Raw genomic sequence first — 13,110 nt, forward strand, 5'->3', positions numbered from 1 at the left:
AAAGCTAATGGCAAGATGTTTCGCCAAATCTGAGAACCAGGTAACAATGGTTACAAACACACACAGTGGGAATAACTGATTTCTTCTTAAAAGCTAGTGATTCTACATCTGAGAGGAATACAGAAATTAGTGTTCTTCTTGCTGAAGATGCTATTCAAGAACATAAAGAAATGGAGGAGGAGGAGGCAGCTCCTCCCATTTACAGAGACATCCTAACCTTCTGATATGCAAGTGTTCAGCATGCTATTTAAACCTCATTATGAAAGCAGTAGTTCTAAATTATGATGTGACAATTCAAAAATACTTAGAACCACCCCCCCCTTCCAGGCCCCCTCCTTCCCTACTAGCTTCTGTGCATGACAGGATGGAACTCTGGGGTCTCTCTTAAGTGGTGAACACACTCTCTCATCCTCCAGATCCCCATTGATGTGGTGCCAACGTTACCAGACATCCCCTTGCCCCTGATCCAGGCCAATTATCGCCCCCTTCCCTCTCTTGAATCGATACCCTGTCCCCAGATGAAAAGAAAAGGTATGTTGCGTTTAGAGCATGGGAATGGAACAGACTGTGGCCAGTTGGGGGGCAGGGGAGGAGAAGCGGGGGGTGGGCTGAGTGTGGGCTGTATTACTTGGCTTCACTTCTCTGTGCAGTATCTAGTATATCGTCCACACAGTACTGCCCTGCATGACTCGGCTTCAGTTGCTGGATCCAGTATTCTGCTTTTGGCAGTGGTCCCACCTGATGCTTCAGAGGAGAGTAGAATCCTCCCCCTTACTTTGGGGTAAGGGAGGTTAGGAAAATCCTTTCATGAGCCTCTAGCAGGTGGCTTATTCTGAGAAGCAAGCTTTGACAGACCTTCCCCGACTACATGGCTCCCTTCAGGCATGGGTAGAGGCCTTTCCACCACTTCACCAGCTTGGTTCAGCTGGCCTCCAGTGTGCTTTAGACAAGTTGTATTTCATCATGGTCTGTCTCTTATTGCTCTGATCCACCGAGGCTGCTCTTTGTGTTCAGATGAATGCATAACGCTGCATATGTGTCGTCTTTTCCGTGTGCCCACAGCAGTGTCCTCCCCCACTGAGGAGAATGAGTCCGGGTTTACAGGACGCAGGCTGAATTCAAAGATGCAAGTGTATTCGGGCTCTAAAAGCAGCTACCTCCCAAAAATGATGTCTCTGTATGAGCAGTGCATCAGAGTCCTCAGCAACAACATTGACTGTGAGTACCACCCTTGCTCTGCTGTAAAGGTGTTGACCTGATGAACTCTCTTGCTCCTTCTGAGCTAGTTCTAAATATCAGTGCCAGCAATTTGCTGGTTATTGGAGTTTTGTAGTAAACTGCAGTTAACTTATTATACCTAGAGTCAGGTGTTGCTCCCATGCGTCTACCAAGCTAAGCTGGAATAGTTGGATGGAAGACCATCAAAGCAGCCAGGGGGCTGCAGGTACTGGTATCTGGTGCTTTTGTCTGTCAGTCAGGAAGCGCTGCACTGTGGGGAAACAAGGCATAGAACTGAGGTCCTGACTGGGAATGTAACTGAGCTTTGACCATTAGAGGCCATGGTAGTGTTCAACGGCAATAGAGGTGTTGTTCCAACAAACCACTCGGATTTCTTCCTGCAGTAACTGCAGGAAATGGTGCTCTCTTTCCTTCCCCTTGCATTGTGTAACATTGCCATAGTCTGTTTAACAATTGCTGCCTTCTGTTGCCTTTCCAGTGTGGCCACAGGCATCTGTGTCTATAATAAACTCAGCAGGCATTTTGTTGGGGGGGTAAAAGGAGTGTGAGAAGTAACCCGGTGTGTCTCTTTGCTCATAGCTATCTATGAAGTGGGTGGTGTCCCTTTTACAGTGCTGGAACCAGTATTGGAGAGGTGCACCCCTGAGCAGCTGTACCGCATTGAGGAGTGTAACCATGTGAGTGTCTCCTGGCTTGGAGGGGCAGGCTGGGCATGGAGGGAATGTCATGCCTGCTCAGTGTTTCTAGCCCTCCGGGGGTGGAAGAAGGTTCCTGGAAAGTTTTGAGCTCCAAGGAGTCTGGACTGTGTGGTCCAGCCACTCCCTGGGCGATGCCTGTCATCTACTCTCTCTCCTGTTGATGCCCAGCTGTAGCACAGGCTGCTAAGGCTTGGAAATGGCTTGCCCCTTGCCTTCATGGTTGTGTCAGGTACTAGCTGCCATTAAGTGATCCTTGGGGTGGAAGTCAAAAGAAAGAGCAGTGCCACTGTTACTCCTCTTTTGTCCCCAGTGTAACTTATGAATGCTGAATGCATTCGCCTCCTGCTTTCTAAGATTCCTGTTGCACAGTGATGGCACATGTGGCCCCCAACACCCTTCCCTCCACATCAGCTGCATGACGGCTGCTTTTTCACTTAAGAAGTGCCTTCCTGGTAGCTTGGGTCACTCTGCTATCATGTAGTTCCTAGCTGACGTCCTGGTACTGCTGAGCTGTTACTCCAGACTAGTCAAGGGACTAGTGCTGCATGATGAGAGATGCGGGTTGGGGGGAATATGAGCAGGGTTTTACTGAGGCCACAGCAACAGCTGACCCTTTGCATAAGGCTCCTGCTTTGTGATGTGAGGCATATCCTGCCTGGACACTGGGATGGGCCTGATCAAGGGAAGGAGCTGAATTGAACCTCTGAGAAGTCAGGTTCTTGACTGCTGGCATCAGATGGGTGGGGTATGCCAGCCCTTCTGACTGCCTGATGACACGAGCAGCAGTGTTGTAGAGAGAGGAGAGCAGATAAGGTGAAATGGGTTGAGAAGTCTGAGCCTGTGATTTCCAGAGACCATGCCAGAAAAATATATGTTTGAGAGATTTTGTGGGCCTGTCTCCAGGTCTTAATTGAAGACACGGATCAGCTGTGGCAGAATCACTGCCTCCGGGACTTCAAGAAAGAGAAGCCGGAAGAGTTTGAGTCCTGGCGGGAAATGTACCTACGGCTCCACGACGCCCGGGAGCAGCGGCTGCTCATGTTAACGCAGAATATCCGCTCAGCACATGCCAACAAACCCAAAGGTAGAGCCAAGGCTGCAGAGGGGTGAACCTGTGAAAGCTTCCAGAGGTCGGGGGGGTAGAAGGCATGATTCTTTGGGCTGAGCTGAGGGAAGAGGCACAACTCTCTCTCTGCAGCCAGTTCAAATCCAGCCCGGGACTGGGAGCTACCACATGATTGCTGTCTGGGTGGTGGCCTTGGATGAATGACTTTGGGCTTTGGCTCCTCTTGGAGATGAGTTTCTGCAACTGGATGTCTAGCTGGCCTCTCTGCATGGGCACAGAGGGCTGTAGAGGCTGAGCTTTTCCCTGCATTCCTGGAGCATGTCCTTCAGTTTGGGACTGAAGAAAGCTGATGGGGCATTCCAGGTTGGAGAGTTTGCTCTCTTACATGTGACATTAGAGGGGTTCTGGCCTAGGAGAGGGGGACTCTGCCCTATGCAAGAGAAAGATGGTGGGAGGAGGTACCTTGGACCTTCATGGGTATGATGGGGCTGGTTGTCTTGTGACTAAACACCTTACAGCTGGACCCAAGTGATGTATTTCCCTTTTCCACGCAGGCAGGGTGGCCAAGATGGCATTCGTCAATTCAGCAGCAAAGCCCCCTCGGGACGTGCGGAGAAGACAGGAAAAGTTTGGAACTGGAGCAGCTGTTGTGCCAGAGAAGATAAAGTAAGTCCTAATTTACTGCTTGCCTGCCTGGAGAACCTCAGCAGGTTTCACCCCAGTTCCTGTGGGGCCTCTGAACCCGCAAAAATGTCCTCATCTCCACAACCTACAGATCCTGCTGTGATTCCAGGGCAGCAGAGGCTGAAGGTTCCAGCCATTCAGAAACAAGAGGCAAGCATCTTCCTTGCCCACCAACTTCTCCAGCTCTGAACTAAGGCAGAGAGTTATCAGCTCTGGCAGGAGAAACATAGGAAGCTCCCAGCACTGGCCTGGGCAGGCAGAAAGCCTTTCTGGCTAACCTTTTATTATTAGAACCTTACTTGGTAGACACTGTACTGTGTCCGGATCTGATCCAAGCTGCCTGTAGTGGAGGACATGATCTGTTTGAGCACCAGCCTGAGGGCTGGTTTTAACTTAGCTCCAAGACTGACTGACTTGCTCTGGGTATGTTAGTTAGCCTCTGAGCCTGTTTAATCTGTAATGTGGGGGATCACGATACCTGGTTCCCTGAAGACAAATTGTTTGTAAAGCACCTTGTGTGGCTGTTCTATCATGTTGCTACGCACGCTGAGCTTGAGAGCTGCCAGGTTCTGCTTTAGATCTACATTTAAGCAGTGGGGAATGCAGTCTTCTGGGGAATGTGGTGCAGTGTGATGCAGATATGCTTTGGCAGTCTGCATCTCTAGTCCTCTGTGGGACACAGGGACGCATGCACACTAAGCTTCTTGCCTAATAATAACGGCCCAGACCTGTATTGTAAAGCCTCGTTCTGTACCTTTCCCATGGTTTGAGGCCTTAATCCAGTGATTCTCAACCAGAGTGCTGTGACACCCTGGGGTGCCTTGAGGTCCTTTCAATGATGATGCAGAGTGCCACACTATTAGCACTGTTAGGTGTGCAAACAAGATTCACAAGATAAACCCAGAGTTTTCAAGATATGCTGACCCGGTGTGGTCTCTGAGTTCTTTGCAATGGAAGACTTCCTGTTACTTTTTGCAGTCCAAAAATGAGTGAAAACAAAGAGGTGGCATCTACTGAGGGGCGCCTCGAGTCTAAAACAAGTTCAGAAAGCATAGACTCGGACAGTCATTCTCAGTAAGTTTTGCAGCTGCCTCAGACCCTCTGTTTAAACATGGGCATACGTGGGGCTGCTGAATGCAAGCTACAAGATGGGGATAGGGGGAGAGAGAGGTTGCCGCTTGAACTTGTCTGAACTGCACTAGAATGATTGTACGGCTTGTGTGTTTCAGGATAAAACCAGTCCTCTACACACCCAGCAAAAGCCAGTCCCACATGAGTGAGGAGCAGTCATACGACGGGCCCAGCACCAGCAGCGCCCATTCCGGTCCATCTCTGAGCAGCACCTCTTCTGGCTACGACCCCAGGAAACCCCCAGTGAAGAGTGAGTAGTGCGTTCAGCTGTGGTCATTCACGATGGTGTTGACAACAGCTTTCCCCTCCCAATACCCCTCTGATCACTTTTCACCACCTCTACCTTTCTCAGATTGCTGCAGAGGAGAAGGTGTAGGGTGGGGAGGAGTTAGAGGGATGGTGAGGGGGCTTTTAGGAGTCTTGGGAAATGGGGGAAGCAGGGAAAGGAATTGGTTCAATTGCTGTGTCTCCAGTATCGTTTCACAGCCATGACTGTATTGACCCCACTGATACGGATTGACTGAATTCCTGTACGTTGTGCCCAGTCCATTCACCAGTAGGGGTGCTGTAGATAACAGCTACGGCGTTTCAGTCTCAGACTTAGCAGTGAAGTGTTGCAGTCCTGCATGGAGCCCAGGGCAGAGCAGGCTCCAAGGCAAACCCCCTCCATCCCTTGCCTCTGTATGGGCCATTTCTAGTCTTCACCTAGTCTCTTGTTGTCCTCTAGTGACTGTGACTGTCCACCCATGCTACAGGAACGTTAACAGCACCCTGTGGGAGAGCAAGGTAGAGGGTGCTCCAATTCTTTGTAGGGCTGCTGACGCTGGACTGTTTTTCCTTTGTTGCAGAAATTGCACCCATGATGGCAAAGACGATCAAAGCTTTCAAAAACAGGTTCTCTCGGAGATAAGCTGCCCGGGACAGAGTTGGGAATCCTTCTGCTGTGGGGGAGTGGCCCTGAAGGGGAAGGGGAGGGAAGGCACCCAAGGAGCCTAGTCATTCCCTTAATGACCTCTGTGGAGCTGTTAGAGGCTTACAAACCTGCACAAGATGACAGCACAGTGTTTTCCAGGCCAGCCCTCTGGTCCCTTCCTCTGCATTTTCCTGTCCCCCTGTCCTAGCCCTGGTTTGTCCAAAGTCCAGCATTTGGCATTTTTAAACCCATCAGAAAAATGTGAAATCTTGGCACCTGCTGAGAATGGAAAGTCCAGAGACTGATGTTGCTATTTAACCTCTCAAATAAATGATAATATAGTTTTAATTACTATTCCCGCAACTCCCCCCAGCTGCCCATGCACTCTAATATTATTTATGATGTCATTTCTGATGTCATCTCCCCTCCTTCTCCCCTAGAAGGAAGCCCAGCCCCCTTCCCAAAGACATGACATCTCTCTTGGTGAACACTGTTAGAAAAGGGAGATTTTCATCTTGAGTTGTTACCCATGACATGTGAAGTCCCACCTGAAATCTCTGGGGAACAGGCAATGCTGGAAGCCAGTGCACTCATCAGCCCTTTGGCAGGATGCGTTGGTCCTGAGGTTTCATTTGCTCATCGTGTGTGTTAATATATCCCAGCGCTCAGACTCTTTTCTCCTGATGTTACTGTAGATTTCTTTGTACAGATGCTTCTGCCTTTGCAGGGTGGCTGAGAGCTCTTTCAGACCTCTCTGCTGTCTTCTCCTGTTGGTCATTGGAAAACCATAAGAATTCTTTAGGAGAAAACCCAAACTGTGTACAAAATGACATTTTAATCCTTCCTTTCTGAGGGGTTTTTTTTTTTTTTTTTTAGATATGGCTCTGCTTCCAGGAGCCAACATGGTTTTAAAGATACCAATAAAGGAACTGGTTGAGTTTCCTTCTAGCGGAAGGAAGTCGCTTTATCGAGTTCCCCAAGCATCAGACGGCATTGGAAAGGACTTGTCTGATTCTAAACGCTGGCACTTTAATCTACCCCTTTCCCTGTAAGCTATTGCTGGGAAAAGCAATGGTTTTTAGCCTTGTATTTTAAAATAAAATACTTGATGGGAGGAAGGTAACTGTTTTTAGCGCAAACTTCGTAGCTTGAGTTCAGAACACTTGATTGCGTCCAATATTTGGGAAGAATCATAGCACTGGAAGGGAAGGGGGGAAGGTTTTACTTGTCTGAAGAGCCTCTTTGGTGGTAAAGTAAGAAGGGTGACTTTGGAGTGCAGCTCCTCCATGGAGGCAACCCTGGGTAAAGATGCTAGAAGGTCCAGGTGATGCATTGTGAGTGTGATTTCAGGTAAACCTAATGGTCTTGCTGTGGTTGTAGCTATTTCTAACAGTGTAATGTGAGAGACACTACTGAGAAGTCACTGTAGATGATAAAGCCTTATTGTGGTAGGCAGTTTGGTGTAAGGACTGAATCCGTTGTAAAAGCAAAGTAGCCTGAATGTATTGCAAGCATTGTGTTGGACCAGGTAATTGGCTTTGTGACTACTTCTAGACACGGGAACTGTCCAGTTCCAAACCCTGTTTGAATCGTTCTCGGATCCAGCTGCTCTAACGGTGACTCTGCAGACATTCTGGTCTCTTGGTAGGGAAGAAGGTGGTGGTGGTGGTGGTTCAAAAGATGTGATTTGTACTTCTTTTGGTTGGAAAATACTGGCTAAGTGGACTTGGTTGTATGTGCTGACCTGGGGAAACTGCTGTGATGTATACTCCATGGAGGGCTTTAGAAAGCTCTCTTTGGTTTTGGTTTCTATTAGGTATTTGAGCATCCCAGAAGCCCCTTTTTATTTTTATTTTTAAGGTCTTGGAAAAGTGTTCTCAGACTCTTGTGTGCCGTAAACTCGTTAAAGTCCCTGATGCTTTAATGACGTTACTGTGCAGCATTTCAATGTGTGTTGTGCTGTAAAAAATGCCTTCTGGCTCTTGCATTTTTGCTGTATTTAATTTGCTGTATTTTTAATTAGGTAACAATATATATTATTCTGCTGACTGTTGTGCTACCATTTATTTCTCCTTTTTTTGGGGGGTGGGCGGGAACAGGAGTCTGTCATGTCTTGGCCCTAGTGGAGCCGCAGTTAAACCATGGATAGGGTCCTGAGGTCTTTAGGTCCTGCAGCATTGCTACCTAGCAATGACCTAGATATGCACATCTAACTGTTGCTCAAAGCATTGTGGGTATTACTTTTTAGCTGTGCATTGGGTGCATCTTCCCACTAAATCCAGTTCTCTCTCACTATAGACTCTGCCATTTTGTGTCAGTATTTTAGCTTAGTTTGGCATTGGTTTTGGTGGGGAAAGATAAATATTGTGGCCTCTAACTCCATGATATTTGAGCCTACTTTCTTCTAGGAGAAGCCAATCCTAGTTTTGCATAGGATCAAGCACATACCTCCTCTTCCCTAGAAGGTGCTTTTTGTTGCTTTTAGTCAAGACACTACATCTACCAGACTGAAAGAAGGAGGGCACCTTTCAGGTGGGGGAGGAAGAGCATTTCTTCTGAGACACAAACTGAGCGGACTCTAGAGTGGAATCGCTTGCTCCATTTCCCATCTCTTTCAGCACCCATTGTCTTTTAAACTTGTGCAATGTTCTGTGCTACACTACGTGCAAAGGAACCAAACAGAACTACCCCTTTCCCTGTGTGCCCCTTGGTGCGATGGGGTGAGTGACCTGGGCAGGAGGGAGAGTTATGCTGACCTGCATTTGTACTTTGGTCCCCAACTGTGTATATACAATTTTCTATGTTTCTTTTTTTTTTTTTTTTTTTTTTTTGTGGTAACCAAGGAGATGAATATTTTAATTAGATAAGTTATATGAAAAGAGAGGAAAATCATGTCTCAATAAAAGCCAAACACTGGACAGTGTCTGTCTATTCCTTTCTGTCTCTGAGTAATAACTACGCATAAGGATGAAATAGCAAGTTAAGTAGGATGACTTTTTTTTTCTGCAGTTGCTGATGACCTGATGTTTGCTTTCCTTTTTTTTTAATCTGACGGGCTTTTTTTTTTTCCTGTTACTTTTCATTCTTGAGTCTCTCCTCGCACCCTCCATTGCAGGCTATAAATAGCTAGAAACTGGAACGTTTTGGCAAATAAAACTGAACTCTCAGGTCAGTCTCAGAACTTCTGTGCAGCTGGCTGTAAACGACATTCAGATATTTTCCTCCTTACTTGAGAGGCCTTGAAACGAGGGTCAGGAGCTGACGTTGCAAATACTGTTTTCAGAGGAACGTAAGGTGATGTTCTCTTGAGGTCCATGGGGACTTGGCTTCTGTGGCAGGGAGGATCAGAGTCTCCCAGGTTCTTGCTGCTGAGCAAAGGAACTGATTCTGTGGTCTCTTCTTTGCAGGAGTAGTCCTGGTTGAGTGACTGGGATGGCACTTGAGGAAACCTTTACCGGGTGTTGAATGGAAGTGTTGTACTGGGTCTAACCAACAGTCTGTGTAACCCACCAGGCTTTAGAGGGTCTAAACTGAACAGGGTCTGTCTAGAGCAGTGGCTCTCAGCCCACGGGCTGCATGCAGCCCAGTTTGCACACTGCTGCGGCCCATGTGACATCCTGTTTAAAACATTTTTTTTAAATGGATATTCGAGAAGTAATTTATGTGGGTGTGACCCACATAACACATTGAGAGCTGCAAGCATGGCTCACTATGGCAAATAGGCTGAGAACTACTGATCTGGAGTGATCTGTTCATTACCCTCCCCAGCTTTTGCCATCAGTGGTTGGGGATCTGTTTAGTACTTGTTAATAGATCTATTGTCTACCTGTCTAGTCCCTTCTTTTGAACATGGCTGTACTCTCTGCATCTACCACTGCCTGCAGCAATGGGTTCCACAAGTTTAACTGCGCACTGTGTAAACCAAGTACTTTCTCAGACTTAAAACTAACAAGCTTCCTACTAATTTCAGTGGGTCCCCCTAGCTCCAGTCTTCTGAGACTTGGGGAATAACAGTTCCATATTCCTGGCATGATCTTATAGATGTCTCCCATCCCTGGCACTAAGCATTTTACAGAGCTGTTGCAGCCTGGAAGGGGAATGACTTGCTTTGCCAAGAAAGAAATGCAAAACTGTAGAACTCTTGATTCAGAGATATGATACCTTTTATTACACCGACTAAGAAATCTCAAAAACCTTATCTTTTTCTGCAAGCTTTCAGGCTCACACGCCCTTCCTCAGGCTTGGGGAAAATGAAGGGTGGTAAAAAATCCCATTTTGCTTTACTAAAGCACTGCAACTTTTCCTTTTTAAAAGGAAGCTATATGGAGTTGCTGGACCTCTTTTATACCTAGGACGTGTCTGCTTATTTTATACCTGTTTAACTGTAGCTTGGGCATGGAAAGATTTGGCTGTGCAGTAGAGATCTGTCAGTCTCTCCCCCTTGACCAACCAGTTGTGCACATTACCCATCCTTATTAACCTGTATTAATTCTTCGTTATAGCCTGACAGTGCTCCACTGCCCTACCCGGCTGCATAGTGACACTTCAATAGAAACTGTTAAGCTCTTATCAGTGCTGCTTGTACTGGCGCTCCTGTCCCTTCCAGTGTAGCTTTGCTGCTCCAGCCCTTCCTAAAATAGTGCTGCTGCCCTTATCAGCCTTCGAACAGCAAATGTGCCCATTTGGAATGATTTTCACAGTCCTATTAACCATGGCCAAGTTCAGCACAGCTCAGAGCCTTGTCTTGCTTCTGGTGAGGTGAAATCCTGTTAGGTTTCTTTGTGGTCCAGAAGCAAAAGGGTTTGAAAAAGTCCAGGCTGTGACTGGTAGGAAGTTAGCAGAGGAGGGGGCATGGATGCATGGGTCTCTGGAGTGGGGGGCACAGGTCTGAGACAGGAGGCTTGGAGAAGGCTGTCTCTAGGGGATGAGCATCTGCCAGTATCTCTGTAAAATGGGGGATAACTTCCCAGTTTTTAGATGAGGGGGAGGCAGGCAAGTGTTGTAGAGCTAGGAATTTCACCCAGCTTTCCCTCCTCCCATTCTCTTGATTGTTAGACTGTCCTTCCCTCCTTCTAGTAAGCTCTTATTAGGCCAGCAGGACTTGAACCTTGGAGACAAAGCACACTGCTCCCAGCTCATGGTCAGGTCCAGATGCATGCTCAGCCCTGCTTCCCCCACAATAACTATTCTGTGGTAGGTGCAATCAGTTGCCTCGATTGCAGATGTGACCTCTTGAGTATCCCTGGCAGCATGCGTCTCTTTGGAGGGTTTGCAGCATCTGTTAATGGAAGCTGGTCACTGTGTGCTTGTGCAAAGATTCAAGGAGACTTGTATTAACTTCTGAAGAGCCGCAGGTTGGCCACCCCTGAGTTGTGGTGTAACTCCACTTGTGGCGTGCACACATTTCTGCAAGGCATTGATATGAGCTTGTCCAAGCCCCTTTCTCCACTCATTTTGATGCAGCGAGTTGACTAAAATGCTGTTCATTGCTGGAGCTTGGCCTGTTGCTGTGGGTATCAGTAGTGCTTTGGGCACAGAGAGGTCGTTAGCTGTGGCAGCCTGAAGCCATGGCAGATTTGCATCTTATAAACTCCAGAGAGGAATAGCACTTGCTTTTGTAAGTGAAGTAGGCCCGCTGCTTATGGAAAGCACGTGCTGTCCGTCTGCTTTGCTTCATCTGAAGCACAGATCTACCCAGCTTTTTGTTGCTCAAGCAGGAGGCAGCCAAATTTGGCTGGGCCTGTGCTGGGAGTGTGTCAGCAGAGGAAGATGGCTGGGAGGAAGCGATGATCCCATGCTGGTGGGGAGGAGAGGCAGTGGCTGCATTCTCTAGGCCTCCGTGAGCAGAGGGACAGAGTTTGCTGCGCCACGTTGGGCTGAAGCTCAGGAGAAGGCAAGGGCCAATTTGCAGCTGCCACTAGGCTTCGCCTCCTGAACTTCAGCCCAGGGAGCCGGTGGGGTGTCTGGCTGCAGCGGACAGGGCTCTTGGGGTAAATGTGACATCTTCGATTGGATCAACTCGAGTGGAAAAACTGTTCTTTGCCGCACGGCCACAAGCCCCCTGCAAAGCAGGCGAGCCTCTGCAGTGCCAATCCACTGCCCTGCCTTCCCTGGGCCTCAACCCTCAGGCCCCTGGAAGCAGCTGGCAGGGCTGTGGGCAAAGCTGGGCTCAGCCCTTGCACCTGGCCATTCCCTTGCCCCCCTGCTGTGTCCTGTGCAGAGCCGAAGCCTGCCCTGGTCCCTGGCAACGCAGCTGGGTCTTAAATGGGAAATGACCGTAACTGGGTCATCAAAACTGAAGCATTTCTTTACTTGGAGGAAGAAAGTGCCGAGAGCAAGCCCCAGAGTCCATGAAAATACCCGCGAGAGCGACGTGGGCTCTGCACGTGCTGCATTGCGGAGCTGCCCCGCGGACTATCCTGCACCGGGAGCCCTCTCTCTCGCTGTTACTGACTGGACACCCGGCACGGGCTGAAACGACCGTACAGACGCAGCACTGCCAAATCCCAGGACTTTTTGGCATTGTTCTTAAAAGTCTCCGCTTCGGGAACTTGAAAAAAAACTTATCTATATTTTAGATATAAAAGGAAGAGCTCTCTCTAGCTTCTGTGTAAAGATTATGTATCTTTATAGTGATTTTAGATGAACTTAGCTCTTCCTTATGTGATCTTTAGATAAAATCTGTATTTTATATCTAAATCTTTATATCTGTTTTTAGATGAGGAAGAGCTAAGCTGCTCTAAAATCACTATAAAGATGTATCTCTAAAATACAGATTTTTTTTTTTATCTGAAGATCGTATAAGTAAGAGCTAAGTTAATCTAACAGTTAAATAAAATCTATATTTTAGATCAGCTTCGCTCTTCCTTTTTATATTTAGTTTAGATACAGTCTTTAGGTAAAGCGTAGAGGTATCATCTATATAGAGCTAGCTCTACCTTTTACCTAAAGACTGTATCTAAACTAAATATAAAGATGTATAAAAGGAAGAGCAAAGCTGATCTACACTATAGATCATATGGTTTATCTAACCATTAGATGAACTTATCATTTATATTTTAGATACAAAAGGAAGAGCCAAGTTTTTCACGTTTGAGACCAGCTCCAAAAAGCCACGAGCGACGGCAGTACCGCAGGACCCCCCCACCCCGGTGTAGGCGGGGCCGCCAGGTGGCGCTAGAGCCCCTCCTCCTCCGCCACTACCACCCCCCCCCGCAGGCGGGTTGAGCCTCGCGTCACGTGGCAGGCGCCGCATCCACATGAGGGCGTCGCCACGTGACGGCGCCGCGCAGTCATGTGACGGGCAGGGCGGCGCCTGCGCAGTGCGGCGAGCTATGGCGCACGGGCATGGGCACTCGCACGGGGCGGGTGGGTGCTGC

At 48.0% G+C, this 13,110-nt stretch overlaps 1 protein-coding gene across 3 annotated transcripts in view; it reads left to right on the top strand.

The window, feature by feature from the left end:
• The window catches only part of ELOA (elongin A), a 26,333-nt gene extending 17,684 nt beyond the window's left edge, over positions 1-8,649 (top strand). Inside the window, exons 5-12 of one of the 3 annotated variants that reach the window (XM_019512388.1) lie at positions 417-531; positions 1,066-1,218; positions 1,819-1,916; positions 2,841-3,021; positions 3,558-3,669; positions 4,666-4,761; positions 4,917-5,068; positions 5,667-8,649. In XM_019512388.1, the coding sequence (XP_019367933.1) occupies positions 417-531; positions 1,066-1,218; positions 1,819-1,916; positions 2,841-3,021; positions 3,558-3,669; positions 4,666-4,761; positions 4,917-5,068; positions 5,667-5,728 (969 nt within the window). In that variant the 3' untranslated portion in view covers positions 5,729-8,649. Of the gene's footprint in view, positions 1-416; positions 532-1,062; positions 1,219-1,818; positions 1,917-2,840; positions 3,022-3,557; positions 3,670-4,665; positions 4,762-4,916; positions 5,069-5,666 lie in introns of all 3 variants that reach the window. The other 2 variants (XM_019512387.1, XM_019512389.1) reach the window with 2 other exon arrangements.
• Positions 8,650-13,110: the final 4,461 nt, after the last annotated feature.

This window comes from Gavialis gangeticus, unplaced genomic scaffold (genome assembly GCF_001723915.1).
Source record: "Gavialis gangeticus isolate Ggan-Ray unplaced genomic scaffold, GavGan_comp1, whole genome shotgun sequence".
Classification (NCBI taxonomy): Eukaryota; Metazoa; Chordata; order Crocodylia; family Gavialidae; genus Gavialis; species Gavialis gangeticus.